At 40.7% G+C, this 26,759-nt stretch overlaps 1 protein-coding gene and 1 non-coding gene across 7 annotated transcripts in view; one reads left to right on the top strand and one right to left on the bottom strand.

Annotated features, from left to right (window-relative positions):
- Window positions 1-17,174, bottom strand: part of EZH2 (enhancer of zeste 2 polycomb repressive complex 2 subunit) — a 55,125-nt gene extending 37,951 nt beyond the window's left edge. The window contains exon 1 of one of the 6 annotated variants that reach the window (XM_032483261.1): window positions 16,875-17,174. Coding sequence is in view for 1 of the 6 variants with exons in the window: in XM_032483270.1 (XP_032339161.1) it covers window positions 16,972-17,121 (150 nt within the window). In the remaining 5 variants the exon portion in view is untranslated. The remainder of the gene's footprint in view (window positions 1-16,874) is intronic. The other 5 variants (XM_032483264.1, XM_032483262.1, XM_032483270.1 and 2 more) reach the window with 5 other exon arrangements.
- A 7,141-nt stretch (window positions 17,175-24,315) lies between these two features.
- TRNAT-AGU lies at window positions 24,316-24,387 on the top strand. Its single transcript has one exon. It is a non-coding gene; the product is annotated as a tRNA-Thr (tRNA).
- Window positions 24,388-26,759: the final 2,372 nt, after the last annotated feature.

The following is a 26,759-nucleotide window of genomic DNA, read 5'->3' as shown; positions in this document are numbered from 1 at the left end:
GAAATCTAAAATTATTCCAAAATAAAGTCTCTTTTTTAAAGAAAAGAATTAAGTTATACAACAATCTAATGTGAAGACATTGATTTCAAAAAATGGCATCCACTTTTCCAAATGATAAACAGAAACCTGTTTAAAAGTTAAAATGCTATGTAAAACACTAAACAGGAAAAAAACAAAAAATATGAACAGATGATTAGAACTATTTAAAAAACAAGGCTAAGGAGAACAGGTAGTAATTAAGACAGCTGGTACTTCCATAAACCTTAACTTCAAAGGAATTTGACGGGCAATTTCCCATGTCTAATTCTACTATTTTACAACTGAGAGAACATTACTTGAACAATTTAAAAGGGGGGAAAGCCTTTCATGAGCTTATAAGATGGTGTCTACCTAAAAAGACAGTAACATTTTCAGGCTATATTAATAGTAATACAGACTCTGAACCAGGGAAATTAATTATGCCACTGATTATACATATACTGATCAAACAAATCAAATGATTCTATACAATTCAGGTCCAGTTTAGTTCTGTTTAAGATGGACAGAGAAAGACGCCTTTACCCCAGCTAGAACACAGCATTAAACACGTAACATAGAAAAGAACATTTGAGTTTGGAGTTTTAATAGAGAAATGTTCATATATCCATTCATTCAGTATTTACTGAACATCAAATACATACTAGGTGCTCTGATAGAAACCAAAGGCTTAGCAATAAATGAAACAGACAAAAATCCATGATGTCATAGAACTTAAAATCTACTTGGATGGAAATGATCAAAAACAAAGTAAAATGTCAGTATGCAAGATGGTGTTGAGTGCTATGAGAAAAACCAAACAGGGAAGTAAAGGCAGGCAAGGCTGGCAAACAAAGGAACCTGTGAAGCACTCAGGCCCTGTGCATGTTGCAAAGCCAATGTGATGCAGAGATCTCACCAACTTGTACTTGGTTCCCACCAACCAGCAAACCCAGTGGTAAAATATGCAATACATATTTGTATCTATCCAATGCAGACTTCAGTAAGTCCACAATGCTCCAGTGATCAGCACAGTGATCCAGTGGCATCAAAACTGGCATTCAAGGATTGCCAGGTGTCACAGCTCAGGTTAACAGGTCTAATTATCCTGAACAAATAAAGATCAGAAGTTAACAGCATTTTATAAAACATATATATGCAAACAGCCATTCTCTGTTAGTATTCTTAAGTCAAAGTACAGAAATAGACTGGCTATTCATGTTAATGAAACAGCATCATGAAATATGTGTTCTCTGATTTGATTGTATTTAATCTGTAGTTCTGCTTTGGTTTTACCATTAACAAATTTATGTCTGTATATTTCTAGGGTACATATTAATAAAATTAAAGTCACGTCAACCCTGGGGTTCCATTCATCACTCAAGTTTGAAACATAGGTGAGAAACAACTGGTGTACTGAAGTAATTCAGGAATAAAGTGAGAAGGGTTCTGACTGGGTGGACAGTAGGGTGAATGGTGAAAAAAGATGGCAAGAGATACTCTAAAACTGAAAAACCAGAAGCACTCATGAGGAGACAGAAGAACCTGATCAAAAGAGACTAAGAGGGAATGTAAAAAAATGACACAAATGAATTTATTTACAAAACAGAAACAGACTCAGACACAAAACACAAACTTATGGTTACGGGGCGGGGGAGGGTAGAGGGATAAACTAGGAGTTTGGGATTAGCAGATACTAACTACTACATAAAGTAAACAGCCAGGTCCTACTGTACAGCACAGGGAACTATATTTAACACCTTGTAATAACCTATAATGAAAAAGAATAAAAAAGAAAAAAAGAAGCTAAGAGGAAGCCCTAAGTGAGTCACTGCCACCACTAAGAATTTGAACTTAGGTACAAATCGAGACATTAACTACACACGTAGCAGTTACCAGCACAAAGAGAACAGGACACCACAACACTCTTAAGCATTTTGGTCTCAGGACCCCTTTGGTTTATATGGGTTGTATCTACCAATATTTAGCATACTAGACATTTAAAACTGAGAAATGTTTAAAATATTAATTTGTTTAAAGATAATAATAGCAAGCCTGTTACATATTAGTAACATTTTTAAAACTACTTTTCTTTAAAAAAAAGTCAGTGAGGGACACTGTTTTGCATTTTTGCCAATTTCTTTAGTATCTGTCTTAACAGAAGACAGCTGGATTCTCTTATCTGCTTTTGCATTTAATCTGTTCCAACATGTTGTTTTGGTTGACAAATATGAAGAAAATCCATTCCCAAACAGATAATTTAGCTAGAAAAGGGAAGAGTATCTGAGTAGCCTTTTGCGGTAGTTGTGACTCTCACGCTCTGACATTACTCTGAAACTGTTAAGAAAAAAGTGGCTAGTTCAACCTCATAGATGCTTTTCCTCAAGACAACCACTACTCTTCAGCACGCAGCAGCGGTTTTTAAAAGATTAGCTTCAAAGGGGAATCTGAAATTGCATCAATAAACCTTTCCTACTCTGCAGCATCACAATTCATTGGTCTTTCTCCTTCGAAATGCATCTTTAACACATGTGGGATTTTATAACATCATCACTCATCTGAAAAACACTAGTCCACTGAGATATGCAGATTTTCCTTACATTCGCATATTTCAAAAAAAATCATATTTGTTAAACCCACTGATCTCATCGAAGAGTCTTTAAGTATTTATTGGGGCGCTGTCAACCTCAGAGTAACAGATACTTTGGAAAACAGATAAGTTTTCCAAAAATTCTAAACTTTGCTTTGAAAGCTCAAATGTTATTACCCACAACAAATGATGGTCAGCTGTTTTCCTTGAAGTGACAGGCTCACTTTGCTGAAAAATGTCTGCCAAATACCCAGGTCAACTAAACGTAGTTGGTCTGTCAACCCTTCTTTCAAGTAAAAACAGTTCTTCAAGAAAAAAGCAGCCAGCGCGGCTGCAACTCAACCACGGATGGCCGTGCGGCTCCCAGAGCCCGACCTCCTCGGTCCCCACGCGGCAGAGGCCTCTGCGCACCGGTCGTCTCATGGCACAGAACACATGCACTCAGGTCCAAGAGTTAGTAAAATTAATAACTATTTTTTACTTAATCAAGGACATTCTCAAAACTGGCTCTTATTTTTTTTACTCCAAGCGCTACGGTGCCAACAGTCCTTACCAACCACTGCTTTTCCACCATCGTGCAAATGGCAACTCAGGAAAAAAGGCAAATAACATCTTAAAATTATTACAGAAAGAGCTTTAACCTCACGGACCCCGGGGCCCACAGAGCACACTGGGAGAACAGCTGCCCTAAGTATATCCAGACACCCCGTGAATCAGAAATCACAACACCATCCCGCTTCTTCATCTGCCCAGCAGAGAGCCTAGAACCGGCATATATTTACATTATTTCTAAAAGACGTGTTTGTAAGAATGAAAGCCTAGGAATCATCATTCTTGCAACTGAAAAAAAAAAAAGCAAACAAAAATCTATGTGAAGAATATTTAATGAGGGATATTTTGCTATAACTGTCAACTATAGAATCCAAAAGAGTTCGCCATACACCTCTGCCAAATTAAGAGACTAGTGTTAACAAAATTTGTTATAAACAAATTGCTTGTTTTCATCCATCTGTCCTACCCTTCACCACTGTAAAAAGATACAGTCCACAGTCATGGTCACTTTTCTGACCCTCCTGCTTACCTAAAACTACCCCATCCTCCCAACTAACTCCCCAAACACTCACACTTCACCTTACCCCCCAAAAAGATAGAAGTATCTTGTTCCTTTTCACTTCCTAGCACACCTCTATTTTTATTTAAAAAGGAGAAAAAAGTGACAAAAATACACAAGCTCACTACTGCTGGACCCAAACATTCCACCCAAATGACTTGCAAAAATTCAAGGAAAAGAAACTTATGAAACTTCGGTTTCAAAGGACTTGGGATAGCCAGAAACAGAGGTGTTATCAACCAGTCAGTAAGAATTTATGAAACATTCTGAAAGTGCTGGATCCTGTGAGAGATGCAAGTTTGTAAGATACAACAGGCATCTTCATGCCTAAACTTTACTGGGTCACTTGCACACACGACTACAGATGACAGAGTATTATGAAAAGCATATGTATTCAAGAAGTTTTTAGGAAACAGATGTGCCAGTGGCTTGCGATAAGGGAAAGTAAGGGGAGGGGAATACAGATCGTATTTGTAACCCTGGTTTAAGTTGTGCTAAAAAGGCACAGTATTGTTAAAAGGCACAGGAAAATTATAGTCATGTGTCCATCTTAGCTGAATGACAGAAAATATTAACTGGATTGTTTCAGCAAAAGCGAGTAGACTTTGCAGTAACATATTTTTGACAAAAATAAGATCATTTTCCTTCCAGCAGAAGAGTAAGCTAAACTCCTAAGTTCAATATGGAGTCTAGCAGACCAGCATTCCTGTGTTTAATTGAAAGTTCCATCAGTTTAGACATGTCTTAGAAAAAAAATGGCATACAAACTTAAACCAAGTGGAAAACTGAACTATCATAAAGGTTTTAAGTAATTTGTTTGGACAATAGATAAAATAATTAATTACACTGACATCTAGAAGGTAAAGTTTTCTTTGAAAACTGTACGAAACCCATTTTATAAGCTACGTCCTCTCATTTTGTTGTATGTAGTCAGTTTACTGAGACACTGTTGGAGGGGAAATGGAACAAAAACTGATGGACCACAAACTAAAACTATGATACACAATTCATTATAATTCAGGGATGGGACATGAGATACATTACTATTTCTTCAACATTCTGTGTGATCAATACAAGCAAAAAGAATGAAAAAGTAGGTAAGTCTGATGACAGCCATTCTTCCTTCTAGGAAGTCTATTTTAAATCTTAGATCTCAAGCCAACATCTAGTACAAATTTAAACATATATCGAGCAGAATTTTAAGAGAAGCTCAGTTTAGGTAAATACAACGGATCTGCCCATCATTCCAGGCAATCAGTTACCTAAGTGAGCATGAGACAGGTGACAGGAATCTGCTGTTCTCACAACCTGCCCTGCACGTCCTTGACACAGTATTTAGCCATGTAGTGACTCTCATGCTCAAAGTGTTTTTCATACAGCATTGGCCACTAAGTGCACACCAACAAATCTGTGCTCAACAGAACAGTGAACTGCTCTCATACTAGAGGAAAGATGGGTTAGTTTTGGACCTAAAGAGAAGGTATTTATGACATGGCATCTTCCTGGAAACTCTTCATGGGTAATTCTGCCAACATACTACTGCTGCTTTAGACAATGACCTTATATCTTAACTCTCAAACAAAACACAATTCCCTCTATATTCTGAAGACAGAATCCTGTAATGGACTTTGCAGTTCAAACTACTAATCCTAAAGTACTTGCAGAACCTCTCAGAATTCCCAGACAACCTCCATAGTCGAGTAGCCCTTAGCTGGCAGTTCCAGGACTGGAGTTTGGTGCACACCACAGCGGGTAAAGATACTTTCAAGTGCCATTTCTCTAACCCCTGGACGACAGAACTCAGACCCTTCGGAAGCACCTTAAGCTCATCTCTACCCTGAGATTCATTCTCTTGCTAAAACAGTAGTAGTTTCAGGCCAAGATGGAAGTAAAGGAGGCAGGGGCAGTGATGAGCTTTTCATGACTTTCATGACTTAAAGCTTTATCACAATACAATATACTGCTGAGGTACTAGGAAACGTCAAACCCTTCAAGGATTATTTAAAATCAATGATATTTTTGGTATTTGTTTTACCAAGTATATTGTTGATTATTTATTTCATTACTGTAACATCACTTATCACAAATACTTAAGCCCTGAGAAAGAAATATTTTTTTCAGTCTCCAAGTACCTACAGAATTATAGAGAATTCACCAATTACAGGGAAACTAGCTGTATAATCCCTGCAGTTATTTCTCTGCAATTACCCAACTAACTAATGTTTTTAGGCAGGAAAAAAGGACTTGAATCCCAGCACCCCAAGGTGGGAAAAGAAAAGGAGAGACTAAAATGAGCTCCTGACATTTGGAGTTTGTAGACTGTGCCTAGAAAAGATGACTTTTTGTTTGGTAATCTAGATGTAAAAGTTGGACTAGAATGTCTCTTTCCTGAGGGGAAGGAACAGAGCATCTCATCCTTTATTTGAATAGTCCTAATGGCTGAAGACTGAGGCACCCAATAAACTGTCTGAAGAAATTTTGTGTTCCAGAAAACTGCCTGGTCCAGCTAGCTACGTGGTTACATGCTGTTAGTGGGTAACAAGTGACACCAGCCAAACAGTGAAGAAAAACTATTTCTTTAACTACAAGAGTAAATTCTATAGGAAAAACTGGGAAATAATAAGTTTGAACTTGTCAATGCAGACCTGTTGTACAGAGAGTAACTCTCTCAAGAGTTTTCATTCATTACACACAGTATTCTGAATAGCACTTCACTTCTGACACCAGTCACCAAACATGCAGGGGTTTTCCCCACACCAAGCAATTCTCTGTGATACCAGCTGAGGATCCTACAATTCAACTCAAATCTGATACTATCTACTTTAAGGTAGATTTTGATTAATTTGCCAGAGCAACTCACAGAACTCAGGAAAACAGTTTCCTTACTATAAAACCAGTTTATTATAGAAGAATGTAACTCAGGAATAGCAGATAGAAGAGGTGCATAGGGCCAGGTGTGTGGGAAGGGGCACAAGGCTTCTATGCTCTCTGGGAATGCCATTTTTCCTGAATCTCCATGTGTCCACCAACCCGGAAGCTACAGGAACCCTGTCCCTTTGAGTTTTTAACGGAGGCATCACTACACAGACAAGGATGATTGATTAAATCGTTGGCCCCTGGTAACTGAACTCCATCTCCAGCCCCTCTCCCCTCCCCAGAGGTGAGAGGTGGGGTGGTGTCTGAAAGTTCCAACCCTCTCATCTCAAGGTCAGTTCCCTAGCAACCGGTCCCCATCCTTACATGCTTTCCAGAAGTCATCTCTAAACACAAAGTCAGGTGTGGCTGAAAGGAGCTGGTTACAAATAAGTATCAGAAAACACCCTTATCACTCTTGTCATAGAAAATTGCAAGGGTTTTAGGAGCTCTGTGACAGAAACAATACAAAGCCCAAATATAAACTTATCACAAATCACAATATGCCAGTTTGTATGTTTACAATCCTAGTTTAGTCAGATACATCATAGTCCTAAAAGATTTAGGTGCTATTATGCCTATTACGCAGAGGCAAAAAAAGAGAAGAAAAAAAAAAAGGCTTATAACCAGCATTAGATATTTCATGAATAAATGCCAGCTAGGGAGCATCGCAATTACCTGTGACGGTCACGTGAACGCAAGTCCAGTATTTCTCAAACTCTCCAGAGAACTAGATCTAGTGACTAACAGAAACCAAGCACCTGCCATCTCAGTATTTGAGCTAAGAAGGACCCTAGAAACAGCAAAAACCTCCTCTCTAAGGGACGTCAGCCTTGCTTGTGTGAATTTGGGCAAGTTACCTACCTTCACCATGCCCCTATTTCTTTACCTTCAAAGCAAAGATACACATACCCTTTGAAGGCACAAGGTAGCTCTTCAATAATCACAACTTCTCGGCTTGTCTGTTCACGTGGGTCACTTGGCAGCAGAGACCCAAAGAGCCCACCTGCCAAGGAAATAGGACCAGCCCCGGGGCAGCGCCCAGCCAAGAGTCTGTGTTCTCTGCACAGTGCCCAGCTGCGGGCAGAATCTCCCTCTGAAATGTCTTCTTCATAGGTGACTCGAGCTCTGTATTTCAAGCAGATAAATATTCTCCGAAGAGGCAAAATAACTTATGGAGCAAGTAGGACAAATCATCTCCTTCCTCTAAGCCTGTTCAAGCAACATATCTGCCATTTAAAAGTCCTTACTGATGACTCTAGAAGGGCATTCCCCAGCCTTCTGTGACCAATAAGAACTTTTCATGGTACCATATCTTACAGTACCCATAAGGGATTTTTAAAATAATTTTGCATATTTTGCTTGCACTATTAAATAATTTGAATATAGAAACATTTTAGAATTTCACTATATTGTTAAAAGATCATGAAGTTCATCTTAACAGGCTCTTTTATAATATTCAAAGGACAATAATTATTTTCTCATTTAGCAAATAATATATAGTGTTTATTTTTAAATAATTAAAAGACATGACTTTAAACAAATTTCAGAAGTACAACGTTTGATTCACTGAGTGCACAGAGCAGGTTTGCAATAAATAGTAGTTCTATTACTTGTGAGCACATGGTAGGTACTCGTGTACCTATGAATAGAACACACTGAAACTTCACTGAGTCTACAACATCAAAAACATACACAAGCTTCTTTAATGATGATGGAAATTCTTTCACTGTTTAAAGAAAATCAACTATTTCTTAAATTTTTGTGTTTTGCTTACAAAGTTCTTCTCAGATGGTCTTTTTTTTGTTTGTTTGTTTTGTTTTGTTTTATGGGGGGGAGAGGTAATTGGGTTTATTTATTTAATGGAGGTAATGGGGGTCAAACCCAGGACCTTGTACATGCTGAGCATGCACTCTACCACTGTGCTGAACCCTCTCCCTTTCTAAAAAATTTTTGTTTATTTTTTTGTCAGGTGGTCTTTAGTATCAAAAACCAAGGCACTAAAATGGATAAAAGTCATGATGTTCTGACTTAACACTTTTTTAAAACTTACTAGAAACATCCTGACATACTATGTATGAATTTAGCTCACATGAATGCAACGGAGGGGTAAAGATCATCTTGAGATAAATTTGCGGAATCGTTTTATGTTCCTCACTTTTTTCCATCATTAGAGTTTCTCAAGCTTTCTGACTTTAGTCAGCAGTATATTGGGGATATAAACTAAAATTCTGTAGCAGCAACTGACAGCAAAGTTCACTGGACGATACCCAGCAAAGCCGAACAAAACTCACTTAAGATTCTTGAAAGCCCTGCTTTAAAGGGTGGGGGTGCTATTTAAATAATTCACTGAGTTGCTGCTCAAGAAATCCTCAAATTTTCAGGGCTCTGGTCCTATATCTCACAAAATTATATTTCTATCTACTATATACAAAACCCTTTTCTAACTTCTACCATGTAGATGAGTAAAGTAGAGCTTAAAGTGAAGGGGAGAGGAAGAGAAAAACACCAGAGACAGGTTGGACATTTCCCTCCAAGCAGGAGACAAGCTGCCTAGTTTGCTTGCAAGAGGGGGAGGGGTGTTTTGAGACAAAAAGGCTAAACAGCATCTTGAGATCTAAAATGGTACAAAAGACATTCCAGAAACAGTACAGAGCACAGACTCTCCATGCAAGATTTCTAGGGAGAAGTAAAAAGACCAGCTGAGCTCAACAGGGGAAAAGTATAAGAAAACTATCAGAGACGAGACCAGCTGAAATAGTTCGAGCAGTTCTGTATGGAGAGAGCCTGGAACACCAGCTTCAGGAGTTTGCTATTGGAATGGACAGCCACTGAAGGCTGAGCTGGGCGAGGGCGTGATCTCGTGGCTTGGTGTAGGCCACCCAATTGAAGCCCAAATGTTTGCTTTTTTTTGCTTTCTTTATTAAACAGGGAAAAGGAGGTGTCATGTAGTACTTATATAATAAAGAAAAACAAAAAGTTATTGTGGGAGAAAATTAGGTGTTGAGCAAAAGAAACAACTGACACTGCAGAAATAAAACTGTACACAGAAATCAAGTATATACGCTCTTAAAAGCCACCTGTTTGTACAATAAAAAATCTAGTTAACTGTCAAAATAGGCAGACCAAGCTTTGCAACCTGATCATCACTTCTACATTACCAGATTCTAAGATCAAAGTCACTTTTAATATTCCCATTTATCCTCTGAAAAAATTTTAGAAAAATGTTAACCTACTAATAAATGAAAAAGTTCCAAATTACCCAAAATGAAAACCTAAAGAACTACTAAATATTACCATTTTCAAAACTAGTTAAAGCTTAATTTTCAAATTCCCCAAGCCACACATCTAATACCATCTATATAAATAGTATCTTTTTCATGTTCATGTTTCTTTTCTGCAAACAGAAAACATTGTTATACCAAGAACTAAATGACTTGTGGGTTAAGAACAAATTTGTTTTCATACAACTTAACTGATTTTAAACAATTATGCTTCTAGTATTATTACTTAACTTGATTTATATATTGTCAGAAATACACAAAAATCAAAGAAGGAAAATCAAGGAGAAAACGTTTGCATACAGATACACCTGACATACATGTGTACCCCTTACAACTCAGAATAAAGACCCCTTACAACTCAGTGAGACAAACACCCCTATTTTTAAAACAGGCAAAAGGCTTGACCAAGAAATGTACATAAATGGCCAGTTAGCAGGTGAAAGATGTTCAACATCGCTGATCACTTGGGAAATGCACATTAAAACCATAATAAGATACTCAGCACGTGCTAGATGCCACTGACTTAGAAGGCAGCAACACCGGCATGGGTGAAGACTCAGGGATGTGGGAAACCAGCTGCAGCTCCCACACGGCTACAGCGCAAACCCCAGCCCCACGGAAAACAGCCCAATCACCGCGAGAAGTGGCCTGGCAGTTTCTCATCAAGTTAAATCAATAGTTACCACATGACCCAGTGATCCAACTACAGCAAGGTATTTACCCAAGAGAAAGTAAAAGATACATCCACAGAAGGCTGGACCAAATGGTCAGAGAGGCTTTTCTACTAAGAACCAAAACTGGAACCAGCTCATGTGTCCATCAGCAGATAAAGCAAAAAGAAACATAGGAATACTCACACAATGGAATATTACTGAGAAATAAAGAGAAACTAGTAGAACAAGCAGCAACATAGATAAATCTCAAAAACATGCTGGATCAAAGAAGCCAGTCACAAAAGAGTCACATAACTCTATTCATATGAAATTCCTGAACAGGAGAAATCTGACCAGCGGTGGCAAGGAATGATTGTAAAGGAGCATGAGAGAATTCCGAAATGATAGCAAGGTTATATCTTGACTGAGGTGCTGGTTACACAGATGTTTACATTTGCCAAAACTCTTCATACTGTACCCTTCAAATGTGTGCATTTTAATGTATATAAATTACACTTCAATAAGGTTAGTTTTTCACACACAAAAAAATGGGTACCTCTCTAGAAAGCAATTTGACAATTATTAAAACGTGAAATGTGCACAATCTTGAACCAGCAATTCCCCTTACAGAAAGTTGTCACACAAAATGTCCAGAGATACATAAGGATGTTCCCTTCTTTGGGGCAGAGAACACCAAGTCCACCACAGATGGCCAGCTGACTGTGTGTGGACACTCAGAAGCTGGAATACTGCGTGTCCTACGTAACAAAACCGCCTGAAAGCTTAAAGCTGGGGCGGCAAACTTCTGTAAAAGGGTCACACTAAGTACTTTAGGATTGGCAGGCCACATCCAGTCACCCTGCATATTCTTTGGGTTTTTTTGTTGCTGTTTTACAACTCTCTAAGAAATGCTAAAATCACTGGTAGCTCTCAGGCCTTACAAAAACAAACCCCGGGCTAAGAAATCAGGGCTTTGAAGCCTAAATGCCCAAATTCAAATTCTTACTCTACACTAACCAGTTACCTAATCTATCTCTTGCTATTACAGTATCAATATAAGATAAATGAAAGCACTTAAAAGTGTCAGCCACATAGCAAGCCTTAAAGAAATATAAGCTTTTAAAAATAGATCTCCCTGTATTGATCTAAAAAAACTGTTTTATAACAAAATAACTTGATCCCATTTTTGTAAAATACATGTATAAATACATATTCATATAAATACATTGGAAAGTTTGGGAAGAATATACACCAAACTGTTAAAGGTAGGGAATAAGATTACAGAAATCAAGAAAGCTTTCACTTTATAAACATTTAAACTGTTTCAGTTTTTCAAACAACATATATTACCTGTTTTAAATCAACAGACAGTTCTAAAAAAAAAAACAGCAATAGATAAAGCATGTGTGGCACCATTTTCTTTATGTATAGGTTCTAAATACATATTTAAACTTGAGAGGTGTTTAGTTCCATTAATGAGAAAGTACATCAACTCTTAACAATACTGGCCTAATAATTAAGAATCATTTATCAAACAATTTGTGCCAGGTGTTCTAAGGGTTTCACACGTATTAATTAATTTAATCCTCTCAACAACCTTATGGAGTGAATACCTGTCATTATGACCACCAATTTACAGATAGGAACTCAGACATCAAGGATAACCTGCACCAGCACAAACTGGCAGCTCAGTAACCAGAATGGTACTCCAAAGACCACACTCTTAAAACTACCATATTCCCCTTAGAGTGTGCGCTGTTGCAACCTTGGCTGAAAAGAAATCTACAAAGACATCTTTTCGTTTGTCCAGGGCATCAGATCCCATAAAACTACAACTACCTACTTTTAAATGTAACTTTCTGATCAATTCCTGAAAAGAAATCTACAAAGACATCTTTTCGTTTGTCCAGGGCATCAGATCCCATAAAACTACAATTACCTACTTTTAAATGTAACTTTCTGATCAATTCAAATAAACTCACTCTTAGAACAGACGTCTTTGATCATCCAGGAGACCAGTAGATAATATGGAACTAACCAGAATCTAAGTTTGGATCCTACTGAAAATTCCTAGCTGGATAATCCTGGGCAAATTCTTAACCTTTGACACTCAAGTTTCCGTATCTGTAAAGGTTTGCAGAGTGTGCTGGCATTGTTACAGCCTTTTTATTGTAAAATATGCATAACATAAAATTTACCATTTTAACCATTTTTTAGCATACAATTCAGTGGCATTAAACACATTCAAAATGTTGTGAAGCCATCACTACCTTCCAAGTCAAGAACTTGTTCAGCTTCCCAAACAGACCGTTCGAATTAAACACCAACTTCCCACTCACCCCCCTCGGCACCTGGTAAACTCTATTCCACTTTCTATCTCTGCATTTGCCTGTTCTGGGTAGGTACTTCCTATAAATGGAATCATATAACTGTTTCCTTCTGTGTCTGGCTTATTTCACTTGGCGGAACACTTTCACATTTCACCCCTGTTGTGGCATGTGTCAGTACATCAGTCCTTCAATGGCGGAAAACTTCATTGTATCTATATACCACATTTTATTTATCCAAACATCTGTCGATGAATACAAAGTGGTTTTTACAAGAATTAAAAATAAAGCATCTGATGTGAATGTTACCACAATAAAAAAAACCCAACCAACTAACCAACCAGAGAAATGAATAAAGTGTCCAGCAAATAGTAGGCACTTTAATGTCTTCACTTTGTTTTTGTCCTATTTTTGCATTAAGTAGTGGTGCAGAGGAAAAATACAAGACAGTGCAACTATCTTACAAGTTTATCAGCTGTGCCTTTTGAGATATTATTGGATTTGCAAATCTACATTGATCAAATCATTTTAAATGATGGGAAGAGCATCCCAATAAATGCTCTGTAACTACACTGGCACTACTTCAGTTTTAGCTTCAAAATCTACTGCAAGTTATTCCAATAAATAACTCATTAACTGTAATGAGACATCTTTTAATTAAAAGATGGACGCTCTCCTTATATTTTTGTACAACGATCAATTTCAACATCAAACAAATTTAGCAGATACTGTACATTAGGCATCCGGATGATCCATTACACTTCTCTCTAGCTGCCCAAAACACCAAACATGAAAACCAATAGTTGCATCTAAAGAATATCTTATTTTCAATATCTCAATGTAAATAACTAGGAGACATCTTGGAAGTTACTCACCTTGAGTTACTTTTCTTTGTAACCACTGCCTCTCAAACAAGGAGAAAAACACCTTCCAAAGTTCCTCACAACATAAATATTAATGTATCCTATTTGCACGTTCCATTGTCAAATTATTTCCTTACACTTTTTGGATTTCCTTCATTCATTTAACTATTAACCCCTATTCTCTAGCAACTACCAGGTATACAAAAGAAAAGTAAGACAGAGCCTCTGCCTCAAGGCCTTAAGAGTGTGATGAAGGAGTTGGCTGGATACAGGCTACAAGAAAAGTACAAAGCTCTTGAGAACACCAGGTGCCCCCAGGAGACTCAAGGAAGGCCTCTAGCAGGTGAAGCTTCCTCTGAACTTAATGAGCTGTTCCTCTCCACTTATGCTCTCCTCCAAACTGATTTCACCTGCCCATACAGAATCCTTCATAATGCACAGAAAATGTTCTCTTCATTTCTACAGACATTAAAGACTTCAAGGCAAATCCATAAATCATCTCTAAGTGACCCGAGAAAGCATTAGATCATCAGAGGATTTTTCCTTGCTGTTGGTTTTTGAAAAGCAGCGGATCAACTTTCTTAATCACTGTTTTTTTACGCCAAGACAGAAACTAATTTACACTCCTTGATGAGCATGCCAGCTCAAAGGATGGAAGATATCCTGGAAAATCTCAGTGTGACCTGAGGAAATTTGCCTAAAAATTTTAGTGGCCAACACAAAGATCATCACTTATATATATGCCGTAGGAGGCAAAGCTGGTATGAAAGTATTACAGCTTTTTTTTTCTTTTCCCTAATTACACTAAATCAACAAGTGTGTTTTTTTTCTTAATCACTGCTACTTAATACATTCTCAATTCAAGTAGGAAAAAATGTAAAACCAATTCTCCAAAAAGACTTCTTAAAAAAATCTTGAAGCAAGCACGAATATAGCAATTACCAAATACAATGTACACAAGGGGGGAAAACTGGAATTTCTTATTCTAAATAATCCAAATTTCTGCCAAAATTGGCATTAAGTAGCTCATCTCACAACAATGGGCAAGATGATCAGCAGGACTTTTTAATGTATAATTACCAGCAACTATAAATGTAAATACTTAGGACAGCACCTGTCATTTCTGTCCAGTGGTGTCCAACACCGCAAAATACGTAATAAAGATTTTTACACTGCATTTCTTTGTCTCCATTTTTATGAAACCATAAGATAGTAGGCTGCACATTAGATCATCAGATAGAACAATACAAATCGGAAGAGTGCCTATGTGTTTCTAAATTCTCTTTCTTTGAATATATTCACTTTCCACAAAAATTAGAACTTAAGATGCCATTTTCCTAATTGTTTCCAGGACTCTACGTTCCCTCACACACCTCCAAAAAGAGAGAACGGGATTCTTTATATCTAGGTCTAGAATCCCAGCTATTCCTAACTTTAGGGAATGTAAAAGGAAATTTAAATGTATCTTAAATACTTTCATTTTGTTGCAAATAAAATAGTCAATAAACTAGTTAGGATTACACACTTGTTCTACATTTTAATCCCAAACATAAAATAGTTGCTAATGGTCATGAATGAAGAATAATGGAAAAGAAAGTCCACAACCCCCTTGCTCCCTAGTGGTCTAACGGTTAGGATCCCACACGCTCTCCAAACCCCTATAAGTATAGATTACATTCAACTGTATCGGCATTAGTGTTCATTTAAGGAGATTTTTGTTTTAACTGTTGTTTTAAATGACATTAATGTCATTATTGTTTTATATGACATTATAACGCCATCAAATCAAACTGATAATGAATGAACTTTAAAACCCAGAAAGTAAGCCTTGTAACAAAATATTTTTAAATACCGAAGACACATCTTTATTTCCAAATGAATTTAAATTTTACCGATCCTGTGTGACAAACAAAGGAAGTTTTAGCTTAACTGTGGACAGCACACATTCAATATCTTAGGCAACAAACGTTTCTGCTGCCGGTCTTTTCTGACTCAACAAAGCTATTGTTCACAGAAAACAAGACCAATTAATGAGAAATTGCTAACCACCTCATCTAAGCACAGATTTGTCATAAGCCTTTTCTTTCGATCAACTTTCTACCATCTCATTCTCATTCAGCCCCTAGGGATTCGGTGAATAATCGCTGACTAAATGACAGTTGATTTCGTTAGCACCTGTCGCCAGTCTCAGACGGATCACACAAGTTGGCCGAAACAGCTTGTAATTTTTAAGATTATGATTCTTTAGAAAGTGGGGAATTCACCGGCCGTGAGTTCACGAAGTTTTCCAAAATACCGTGCTTCTCGATCCTTCCCATTTTCAAAAAGTGACCCTGTGGCACCGACTTTTGGGGGGGGGGGCACAATGACTCGGGAACTCCACGGAAAGCCCTCCGAAACGAACAAAAACCGAGAAGGGGAAGAGCTCGACCTTTCCCTCAAACTTAACAGAAAGCAAGCCGAGAAGGGGAAGGTGGCCCCGGACTGCCTCGTCCGAGCGGGTGGAGACCAGGGGTTCAGGGACTGCTTTTCGGGAAAATGTCATATGCGCGGCCGCTCGGAGTCGAGTCTCCGCGCGCCGTCCCGGCCCCCGCGGCCCCGGCCGAGCCTGCGCGCTCGCGGGGAGGGGGCGTGGGGCCGAGCCCGCCCCCGGCGCCGCGGCCGGCGCTCCCCACGCCCCTCTCCCGCCCGCTGTCAGGCCCCGGTGTCACTGCCCCTTCCCCGCGCCGAGCTCCCCCGAGACACAGTCCGTCCTTTGTCTGAGTGCGCACTCGGCGCCGAGGTCCCACCAACTTGTGTGCGTCCCGTCCCACCCGGGCGCTCCCGCCGCGGCGCCCCACACAAAGGAGACCGGGGCTCGGGCGGCCGGCCCGCCCCGGGCACCGGAGCGCCCCCAGCCCAGCCCCGGCGCTGCGGGAGGGGCGGGCGCGCGAGAGGACCTCTTCGCACGCCCCTCGCGGCGCCCGCCCCGGGCTCCCGCCTCGGGTCGCCGTGTCCGGCAATGCCCGCCCGCGGGGTCGCGGGGGCCAGCCGGACCCACGGCCCCTTCTGAGGGGACTCCTCTCACCCCACCAGCCAAAGCGGCGCCCCAGGAAAGCCCGCTCTGGGCGATACCCACACGGGCAAAGCGGCGGCGGGGATGTCCCGGCGCCGCCACCGCCCCTCGCTGGGCTCCGGGGCCCCGCCGGCCGGCCGGCCCGACAGCGGCGCGTTACCTGCGCCCCGCGCCCCAGCCTGCGCCGCTCCCGCGCGCCGCTCCCGCGCGCCGCCGCCGCTGCCGCCGCCGGGGCTCCACCGCCTTCTGCGTCCCAGTGGGTGTCGGACGCTCCCGGACCGAGCGCCAAACCCGGCAGCCCAATCGCCATCGCTTTTATTTGGCCCCCCCAGTCCAACCAAGCGCCGCCCCGATTGGCGGGACGCGAGGCGGGCTCCCGTCCAATCACAGGGCCCGCCGGGCTCGGAGGCGCCGAGCCAGCCCCACGCAGAGGCGCCCGCGGGACTCGGCCGGGCCCGGCCGGCGGCGCGTGCGCGCGCGCGGGCGGGCGGGAGCTGAGGGACGCGGCCGCCGAGTGGAAGCGCCGCGCCGTCTCTTTGTTCTTTCGCCGAACGCACGGCGCCTCTCAGGAAGACGGTCGTCCGGCGGGCAGGGACGAGGGGCCTCTGGAGCCCGAATCCCGGGCCGTGGGCGGGAGGCGGGCAGGGCGGGGTGGCGGGAACCGGCCGGAGGGCGGGACGGCGCGCTCGCGGCGCTTGGCGGGAACCGCCGCCTCGGAGTTCCGGGGCCGGAGGGGCGGGGCGGGGCCGAAAGCCAAGTTTGAACCAGTTCAAAACTCAGAGGGTGGTAACGGTTTCAACTGCCGCGCTCTTTTCCCCGCGCGCGGAGCGGAGGCCAGGCCGCCCGGCGGGCTCGCGGGAGGCTCCCGGACCTGAGGGTCCGCGGCGCCCCGTTTGCTGGCCAGACACTCTCTGGGGGCCCCGGCCCGGCTCGCCTCGGGCAGGGAGCCGCGACCCTCCCGTGCTCCGGTGTGGCCGGCGCGCGGCCACCAAGCTGAGCGGAGCGCCTTGCTTGGCCCGACTCGGATTCCCCAGCGCTTGGACTTCGGCTGATCAAGCGCTCGGTGCCCATCGCCTTAGAAACCTGGGGGAGAGCGGCGTTACGGCTATCTCAAATTCCTCATTCAAAGCGCCTTGTTCAGACCCTTCCAGTGTTTGTAGTTCCAAACACGTGCAACGTTAAAAATCGTTTGTCAACGATGAGTGCAGTTTACTTGCCTCGTGCTAACGCCTCTGGCAAGTATTAGGATAATCGCAACATTTTTCAAGTATTAGAAAATGATCTTGGGGTGAGTCTGTCTCAACCCAGAGGAATTAGGAATATTCTGTTTAGGATACAATCCCCCCTTTTGCTTTATCTGGCAATGAAGTTAAGGTTATTCTGAATTTATATTTAACAGGGTGCTGCTATAGGGCAAAATGACCACTCACCTTTGTAAACTGGGGTTCCAAATATTGAGAGTTCAGATGTGGGGAGCGGGAAGTGGTTAACTATGAACTGAAATTGAAAGCTTAAAGGAAGCATGTTTGTAATATTTTAAATTACATTTTTAAATGACTAAGATTTATAAGGACTAATTCCTTATATGGGGATTTAACCCATAGTTTTCTCACCTTTCCTAAATCACCATCCCATTCCTCACATATATTCCAGACCAACTCTGGAAGTATATGTGGAGGGAAGCCAAAAGATACTGAGAAAAAACAATCATGTGCCCAATAAAAGCAGAACTGAATAAATGATAAGAAAAATAAGTACAGAAGGAAGTAGGTAATTATCTGAGATGTAATTATAAACTAATGTAATAGTTCCACCTGTCTTATGCCTAACAGTCACCGAACATTCATATTCTACGGTGAAAAGCTTCCATCTAGACCATTAATTTACAATTACTTTTTAAACTGGCACTATAAATCTCAAAAGTTAACTACTTATCCCTAAGTCACTTATCAAATTACTGATTTCACCTGCCCTGTATAGTAAATGTTAAAACAATGTGGGCATTTTTAAAAAAAAAAAATCTAGGAAATTACATTAGCAGAGATTATCAGCAAATCCAAGCAATATATAAACATATCCAGCATAGCGTGAAACGTCATGTGAACTGCTAAAGCATTGAGAACCAAGGAATAATGTTGGATCAAGATGTTCCCCAAAATAAATCTCAGGAAAGGAAATTATAGCTGGACCTAAAAAAAGCAAGGTTTACATTGACGGAAAAGTGAGGGCGCTTGAGATGGCAATGAACGCTCAGTGATTGTGTGGAATGTAACTTGATCTGAGAGCTCCAACTGGGAAAGAGTGAGAGGTCAGATTAGAGAGCTAAGTGGAACTTTATTAAATATAATACTTATACCTACGATACATATTTATGTCAAATATAATATGAAGGTTGACTTGGAGCGGGAAGTCCGGGTGCCAGTGAATCACAATATTGTCTTAATTCAGGGATGACGTTACCCAGCTAAGCAAGCTGTTTTAGGTCATAGTAATGGCAACAATACAGGATCATTTGAAAACATTGCAAAAGGACTTCATTATATATGCAGGGCATACATTATCTCTTTTGTATCTTCACAAATACAAGGAAGTTGGGAGGGAGAAGTACTTCATTTTTCACACCAAGAAAAATTACCTGAAGATTTCCAACCAGGAAAAAGCAAGAAAATGGGTGTGTGCATGTGTGTGTGAGAGTGTGAGCTCCAAGTTACTGAAGTGTCCTAGGTGAAGCAGAAAGCCAGGCTGAACACAAACGTGGGTGTGAAAGGTGAGAGTCACCAAGCTATTTCATTTCTGTGAAGATACTTAGGATATAGTTATGCTACTCCCAGTGGTGGGTCATTCTGTCCTCTAATACAGATTCACTATTACAGTTATGGGACAAAACCGCAGTGGAGAGTTAAACTCTAAAGTCAGCACACAGCGCTACCTTATTCACTCCTGTACTCCCAGGGCCTACCACTGTCTGTGCACAATATATCCTCGGGGTTTTGGGGGGGAGGAGGGGACAGGAGAAGGTCAAGTGCAAAGTGAAGGCTATTAGCATCACAGAACTTCCCTTTCAACCCCATGAACGGGATTTACTTCTCACGCATTCACTTATTCACTCAGCATTCAGCAAGTATTATGGAGGGCTTACCGTGTGAAAGCACTGTTCTCGGGTCTGGAAGTATGACGAGAGCAAAAGAAGAACCCCTGCCTTGGTGGAGCTGCTATTCTAATGGAGAGAAACAAACAATAAACAAAAGAAATTACCCAGCCTGTGAGGTGGTGGTAAATAAAATGGAGAAAAACATCGCATAGAAGGAGGGCAGGATTGAGTGTAAATGCTGCAGTTTTAAAGTGGCTTGGTCAGGGAAGGTCTCACTGAGAAGGTGACATTTGAAGAAGAATTTGGAGAAGGGTGTTCAAAGCAGAGTGGGTATCAGGTGCCCGGGCCTGCCATGGGAGCCTGCCTGGTGTGTTCTAGGGGAAGCGGAGATGTGGAGGAGGCATGAGGGTGTCACCAAAAAATCAGCCTCTGCACCCCGAAAGGCGAATTCCAACCCGGAGACAGAGTTTGGGAGCAAAGGAAAGAACAGCTTTATTGCTTGGTCAGGCAAAGGGGAGTCACCGCAGGCCAATGCCTCAGTAACTGTGGCTCCATCTTGGGGTTGGGGTCTTGAGGTTTTATAGAAAAACTGGATGGAATAGAAAAGTTGATAACAATCAGGGCGTTTTACAGGGTGTTACTTCTCTTCACCTTGATAAGCACTTGCTGTTGTTATGGAGGAATTTAGGAGGGTCTGCCCATTTTCTTGAGGTTCAGTCCATGACTTTTCAAGACCTCTAGTGTTAAAAAGGATTAAGTTATCCTAAGAATTCTGCTCAGTTCTGTTGTGAACCTGAAACTGCTCTAAAAGAATAAAGTCTGTTTAAAAAATAAAGAAAAGAGAATATAAAATAATATATAAGAAAAATTATCCTAAGAAAAGAGTGCAGAGGGAGGGGAAGCCTGTTAGTCCTGAGATCAATTTAGCTTAAAGTACAAGCCTGAACAACTCAAGAGCCATCCTGTTAGTTTTCTACTCTTTGGGGGCACAGGCAGATCTTCTAAGGCCTTGTATGCCTTTCTTGGGACTTTACTTTTTACTTAAGCCAAAGGACTTGGAGCAGAAAGGTGATCTGATTGTTTGAAAGAGATCAGTGGGGAGGGTCTATAGCTCAGTGGTGGAGCACATGCTTAGCATGCATGAGCTCCTGGGTCAGTCCCCAGCACCTCCATTAAAGCAAATAAGTAAATAAGCCTAATTACACCCCTCCCCGTAGCCTGAAGGGGAACAGGGGCCAAATCAGAGAGGACGGTTATGAGTCTATTGTAATAATCCTGTCAGGAAATGACCATGACTAGGATCCAAAGGGGTAAGAGTGGAGCTGGGGAAGCAGTTAGATTCTGGGTGTGTTTTGAAGGTATGAGCAGTAGGAACAGGATGGGGCCATGGGGATGGAGATCAGAGTGTAGTCTGGGACATGATGAGTTTGAGATGCCTACTTTCACCCAGAGATATCAAATATCAAGCAAGTGGAAAGTTATTGATGGGAGGAAAACTTGTCCTCTACCAATCTAGGTCCTAGTTACCAGGGCCAGCAAATTAACAGGAGAAAAGTTCACTATGCTTGCAGAGAGGAGTACTCTGCCAGAGAGGAGCTCTCCAAAAAGCACGAGGTAAAGGTTTATATACCAGCTTAGCAGAGGGCAGAGGGGAGAGGGGAGGTTTAAGAATTCCAAGGATGGAAGGTTCTGACAAGGCTTGTTTAAATGATTTTGTGGGGTAGAGGGGTAGGCAGAGGGGGAATGTCCCAGTGCCTGAAGTAGGTCACCTCCTGACTAAAGACCTGTTGGGGAAGACAGGTAACTGCCTCTCATAAAGCTCTTGCTTTAGTCAGATCAGGGCAGACAGATAAGTTCTTTCAGCATCTATTAGAAGCTCAGATATTCTCACTTTGGAGTAATCTTTATGCCATTTCTGGTATAAAATAATTCCTGGAGTTAGAGGGGAGACTGTGACTAGGAATGTAAGTTTGGGAATCATCAGCATGTAAATGATACTTAAAACCAAGGGAATGAGTGTAGACACAAAAGAAGTTCCAGGTCCTCTACCATGGTGTGAGTGGAGATGAGGAGAAACCAAGGAAGGCAGAGGTGAGATAGGAGGGGAGGGGGTGGGAACCAAACATTTAAAGAATGACAGAGCAGCTAAGCCCAAGATGGAGGAAGACTCTACTTCCAGCAGACCTTGGGCCTTATGCACAACCCAGGCACCAGGACAGTTCCCAGGCTGACTGTAAAGGCCAAAAAGTTGGGGGGGGGCAATTCCTGGAAATCCCCTCCCCTTCCCCAACATAGTTGGAAAAATCCTCCCACTAATTAGCATATGATATTACCTGGCCCTTAAAAACTAACCACTCTCACATCACGTGGCCATTCTGTCTATGGAGTATGTATCTCCCTGAATAAACCTGCTTTTACTTCATGATGCCTCGCACTTAATTCTTTTCCTGCTCAAGACAAGAACCTTTTTCTCCAGTAACAGAGGGAGCAGCCAGTGAAATGGGAACGTGTGATATCCTGGAAGCGAAGGGTAGAGGTGTTTCAAAAAGGAGGGTAGTTGGTGCACAACAAGTAAGGTGTCCAAGATTTAACACTTGGATTTAACAACATGGAGGTCACTGGTGACATTGATAGCGCAGTTTCAGTAGACTGGTTGGGTGGATTTCATAGTGAATGAAGACTGGAGATGGCATTGTAGACAAGTCTCTCAAGGATTTTGCTTAAAAAGGAAAGAAGAGAAAATATAGCTGGAACAGTAAGTGGAATCAAGGGAAAATTTTTAAAAGAAATAACATACCATGTTGGTATTCTAATGAGAGAGCTATTGGAGATGGAAAAGTTGGTGGTTCAGAAAGGAAAGTATATACTGCTGGAGCAACATCCTTGAGTGTTAGGAGGGATAGACTCCAGACGCTGAACAGGTGAGGGAGATGGGTCCTGGAGCCTGAGCAGAGGACTTGGCCTTTTCCCAGGCACATGGCCAGGAACGAAGGTAGACCACGTGGACGGAAATGCAGGTACGTGGTAGATCTGGTAGACATTTACATCTGATTGCAACAGATACCCACTGGTAATTATCAGACTGAGAACGGGTAGTGTCTAAATGAGTATGCAGCTTGTTAGGACAAAAAAATGTTTAGACCATTATATTCAGACATCACATTTATATCAACTCTCCCATCTTAAAATAATTTCTCAGTCCTAATAGAGATAGAAAACTGATGGTTTGGGCTTTAGACATATAGAATTCAGGGCAAAAGTGAAAAATCTAAAAGGTTTTGGAGGACAAATGAAGAGCCAGAGGATATAAAATCGGAGTAAGAGGTTTGAGCTTGTCCACAGAGGAGTATCAACTGAGGCCCGAGAAGTCTGACTTCTCGTGGAGAACAAGAATGGCTTTATCCCACAGACTGGAGGACACCCCAGGCTGGGGCCGGGAAGTGTGTGGCTTTAGAGAAAGCTTAATTTAAAGTTGTAGCATAATTTGGTCATGATTTAAGCCTGACCTTTTAAGAATTAGTTTGAAGTAGTCACCTCTGCAAAGCCTCAGGAGATGTGGTAGGGAGCCTCTAAAATGCACCCAGTTATTACTTAATAGCCTCTTGATATTCACACCCTCCTGTAATCCTCTCCCTTGGGTGTGGGCTGGACCTACTGGCTGATTCACTTCTAATTAACAGAATGCAGCCACATGAGTAATAGATGTCACTTCTGAAACTAGGACCTACCCCCCACCTATTTCTCGTTCTCTCTCTCATCTCTTGCTCTGGATGAAACAGTCACATCAGTCTTCTCTCATTTACCTCCACCATCCTTAATTCCAGCCATACTGTATTGCCCAACTCACTTTCCCAAACACAAATTCACTTAAATTGATCAAGATGTTACCATCTGACTTTGACTTTTAAAAGAGGAAATTTGAGCAAGTCCAATGAATAGACTGAAATAGGTTTAAACATTTAGGCAATCTAGAGATTATCTGGGCGTTTGAAAGGAATCCAAGTATGAAACTGAGGAATGCTTGGCTAAAATATGGTTAAAAATGATCTGTGGTCACAATATTATTTTACAAATGTGACACGTCCTACAAAGGGCTACTGAGGATTTGGGGAAGCTGAGAACTGATGAATTTTACCATTATTCTGGGCTATAACAAGAGAAAGGGTCAATAAGGACTGAAATATATGATATGAAAGACAACATGATATTAGCAAGGGATGAGTTAGAAAAAAATAAAACTGATTACATGATTGTATACATAGACACTCTAAAATAATCTTTAGTCAAATATTCGAATTAATGAGTGAAGTTAGCAAGGTCATTGGGTACAAGACTAGTTTATAAAAATCAATTTCTATATATCATTAATAAGCAAGGAGGAAATTAAACTTTTAAGGTAAAACCATTTAGGGGGAGGGTATAGCTCAGTGGTAGAGTGCATCCTTAGTATGCATGAGGTCCTGGGTTCAATCCCCAGTACCTCCATTAAAATAAGTAAATAATAAACCAAATCACCTCCCCCCAAAAACACAAACTAAATCACATACACACACACATGCACACTAAAGTAAAACCACTTACCCATTGAAAAACACCAAATACCTAATAATAAATCTGATGAAAAATGCACAAGATCTGTATACTGAGTATGACAAAATGATACTGGGAAAAACTTTAAAAAGACATAAGTAAATAGAGGGAATGCCGTATTTATGATGTAGAAGATGCCTAGATTCAACACAATGCCAATCAAAATCCCAGAAAGGTTTATGGGTGTGTGTGTGTGTAAACTGGCAAGTTGATTCTAAAATATGTGTGAAATGCAAAAGGCCAAGGAAGAGCCAAGACAATCTTGAAGCTGGGAGACTTCACTACCAGACACCAAAGCCTAGCTTTTTCAAGCTATGGTAATTGAGATAGTGATATTAACACAAAGATGGACAAATGGACCTATGGGAAACAAAACAGAGTCCAGAAATAGAGTCATACCTATAAGGTCACCTGATTTATCACAGAGGTGACCCAGCAGAGCAGTGGAGAAAGGAGTCTTTTTGATAATTGGTACTGGATATCCTTAGGGGAAAAAAATCTTGGCCTCTCCCTCTTACCAGATGGGTTACTGATCTAAATGTGGAAGAAAATGAACAGAAACGTCTTTATGATCTGGCAACGGGCATAAAGTGCTTAAACAAGATGCAAAAAGTGCTCATCATAAAGAAAAAAAAAAGAGGAATTAAACTATTTTAAAATTAAGAACTAGTCTCCAAAAGACACCATTAAGATTCTAAAAAAGGCAGGCCAAAGAATAGAAGAAATCCACAATACTCATAGCTGACAAAACACTTGTCATCAGATTATATATATTAAAAAAAAAAAAAAGAACACCTACAAAACAATTTGAAAAAGAAACAAAATATTAAGAATGGCCCCAAACTACCCAGCTTAAACTGGCATTCCAAAAGAGTAAATGTAAATGCTGGAGAGGCTGTGGAGAAAAGGAAACCCTCCTACAATGTTGGTAGGAATGTACTTGGTGCAGCCGTTATGAAAAACAGTACGGAGATTCATCAAAAGACTTAAAATAGACTTACTATATGATCCAGCAATCCCACTCCTGGGCATATATCTAAAGGGAACCTTAATTCAAAAAGATATATACACCCTAGTGTTCATAGCAGCACTATGTACAATAGCCAAGACATGGAAACAACTTACATGTCCATGGACAGATGACTGGATAGAGAAGTTAGTATATTTATACAATGGAATACTACTCAGCCATAAAAAAGAATAAAATAATGCCATTTGCAGCAACATGGATGGACTTGGAGACTGTCATTCTAAGTGAAGCAAGCCAGAAAGAGAAAGAAAAGTACCATATAATATCACTTATATGTGGAATTAAAGAAATACAAATGAACTTACTTACAAAACAGAAACAAACTCACAGACAAAGAAAACAGACTTATGGTTTTCCAGGGGGAAAGGGGGTAGGAAGGGATAAACTGGGAGTTCGAGATTTACAGATACTGACTAATATATACAAAATAGATAAACAAGTTTATACTGTATAGCACAGGGAACTATATTCAATATCTTGTAGTAACCTATAATGAAAAAGAATATGAAAACAAATATATGTATGTTCATGTATGACTGAAGTATTATGCTGTACACCAGAAATTGACACAATATTGTAAACTGACTATACTTCAATAAATATATATATATACAATAAAAAAGTTTAAAAAATTAAAAATAAATTTTTTAAAAAGCAGAGTAAATGTACAAATGTCTAATAAATATAAAAAGATGCTCAATTTCACCAGTTATCAGAGAAATGCCAATAAAATCATGATGTAATACCACTACATACATACTAGAATAACTAAAACAAACAAACAAAATACAGAAGATACCAAGTGTTGTCAAGGATATGGAGCAACCAAAATCCTTATATACTGCTAATAGGACTATAAATGGGTACAACCACTTTGGAAAATTGAGAAGAGGTAGTAGATACTAAACTTGAACACATACTGAATACTCTGTATCACAGCAATTCGACTCCTAGGTCTATATCTAGCAGGCATGTATGTATGGGTGTATGTATGTACACTTACCAAAACACATGTACAGGAATGTTCCTAAGAGTGCTATTCCCAAGAGCCACAAACTAGAAACATCTAAATGCCCATCAACAGTAGAATGAATAAATTGCAGTAAATTTACCGAATGGAATACCCTACAACAATGCAAGTGAACAATCTACAGCTGCATATAACAATATGAATGAATCTGATCAACATAAAGTTGAATGAAAGAAGTAAAAACAAAGACTGTATTATATGGTTTTG

Source organism: Camelus ferus, chromosome 7 (genome assembly GCF_009834535.1).
Source record: "Camelus ferus isolate YT-003-E chromosome 7, BCGSAC_Cfer_1.0, whole genome shotgun sequence".
Taxonomy (NCBI): Eukaryota; Metazoa; Chordata; class Mammalia; order Artiodactyla; family Camelidae; genus Camelus; species Camelus ferus.
Note: the sequence above shows the minus strand (reverse complement) of the source record. Positions and strands in the feature narration are given on the sequence as shown.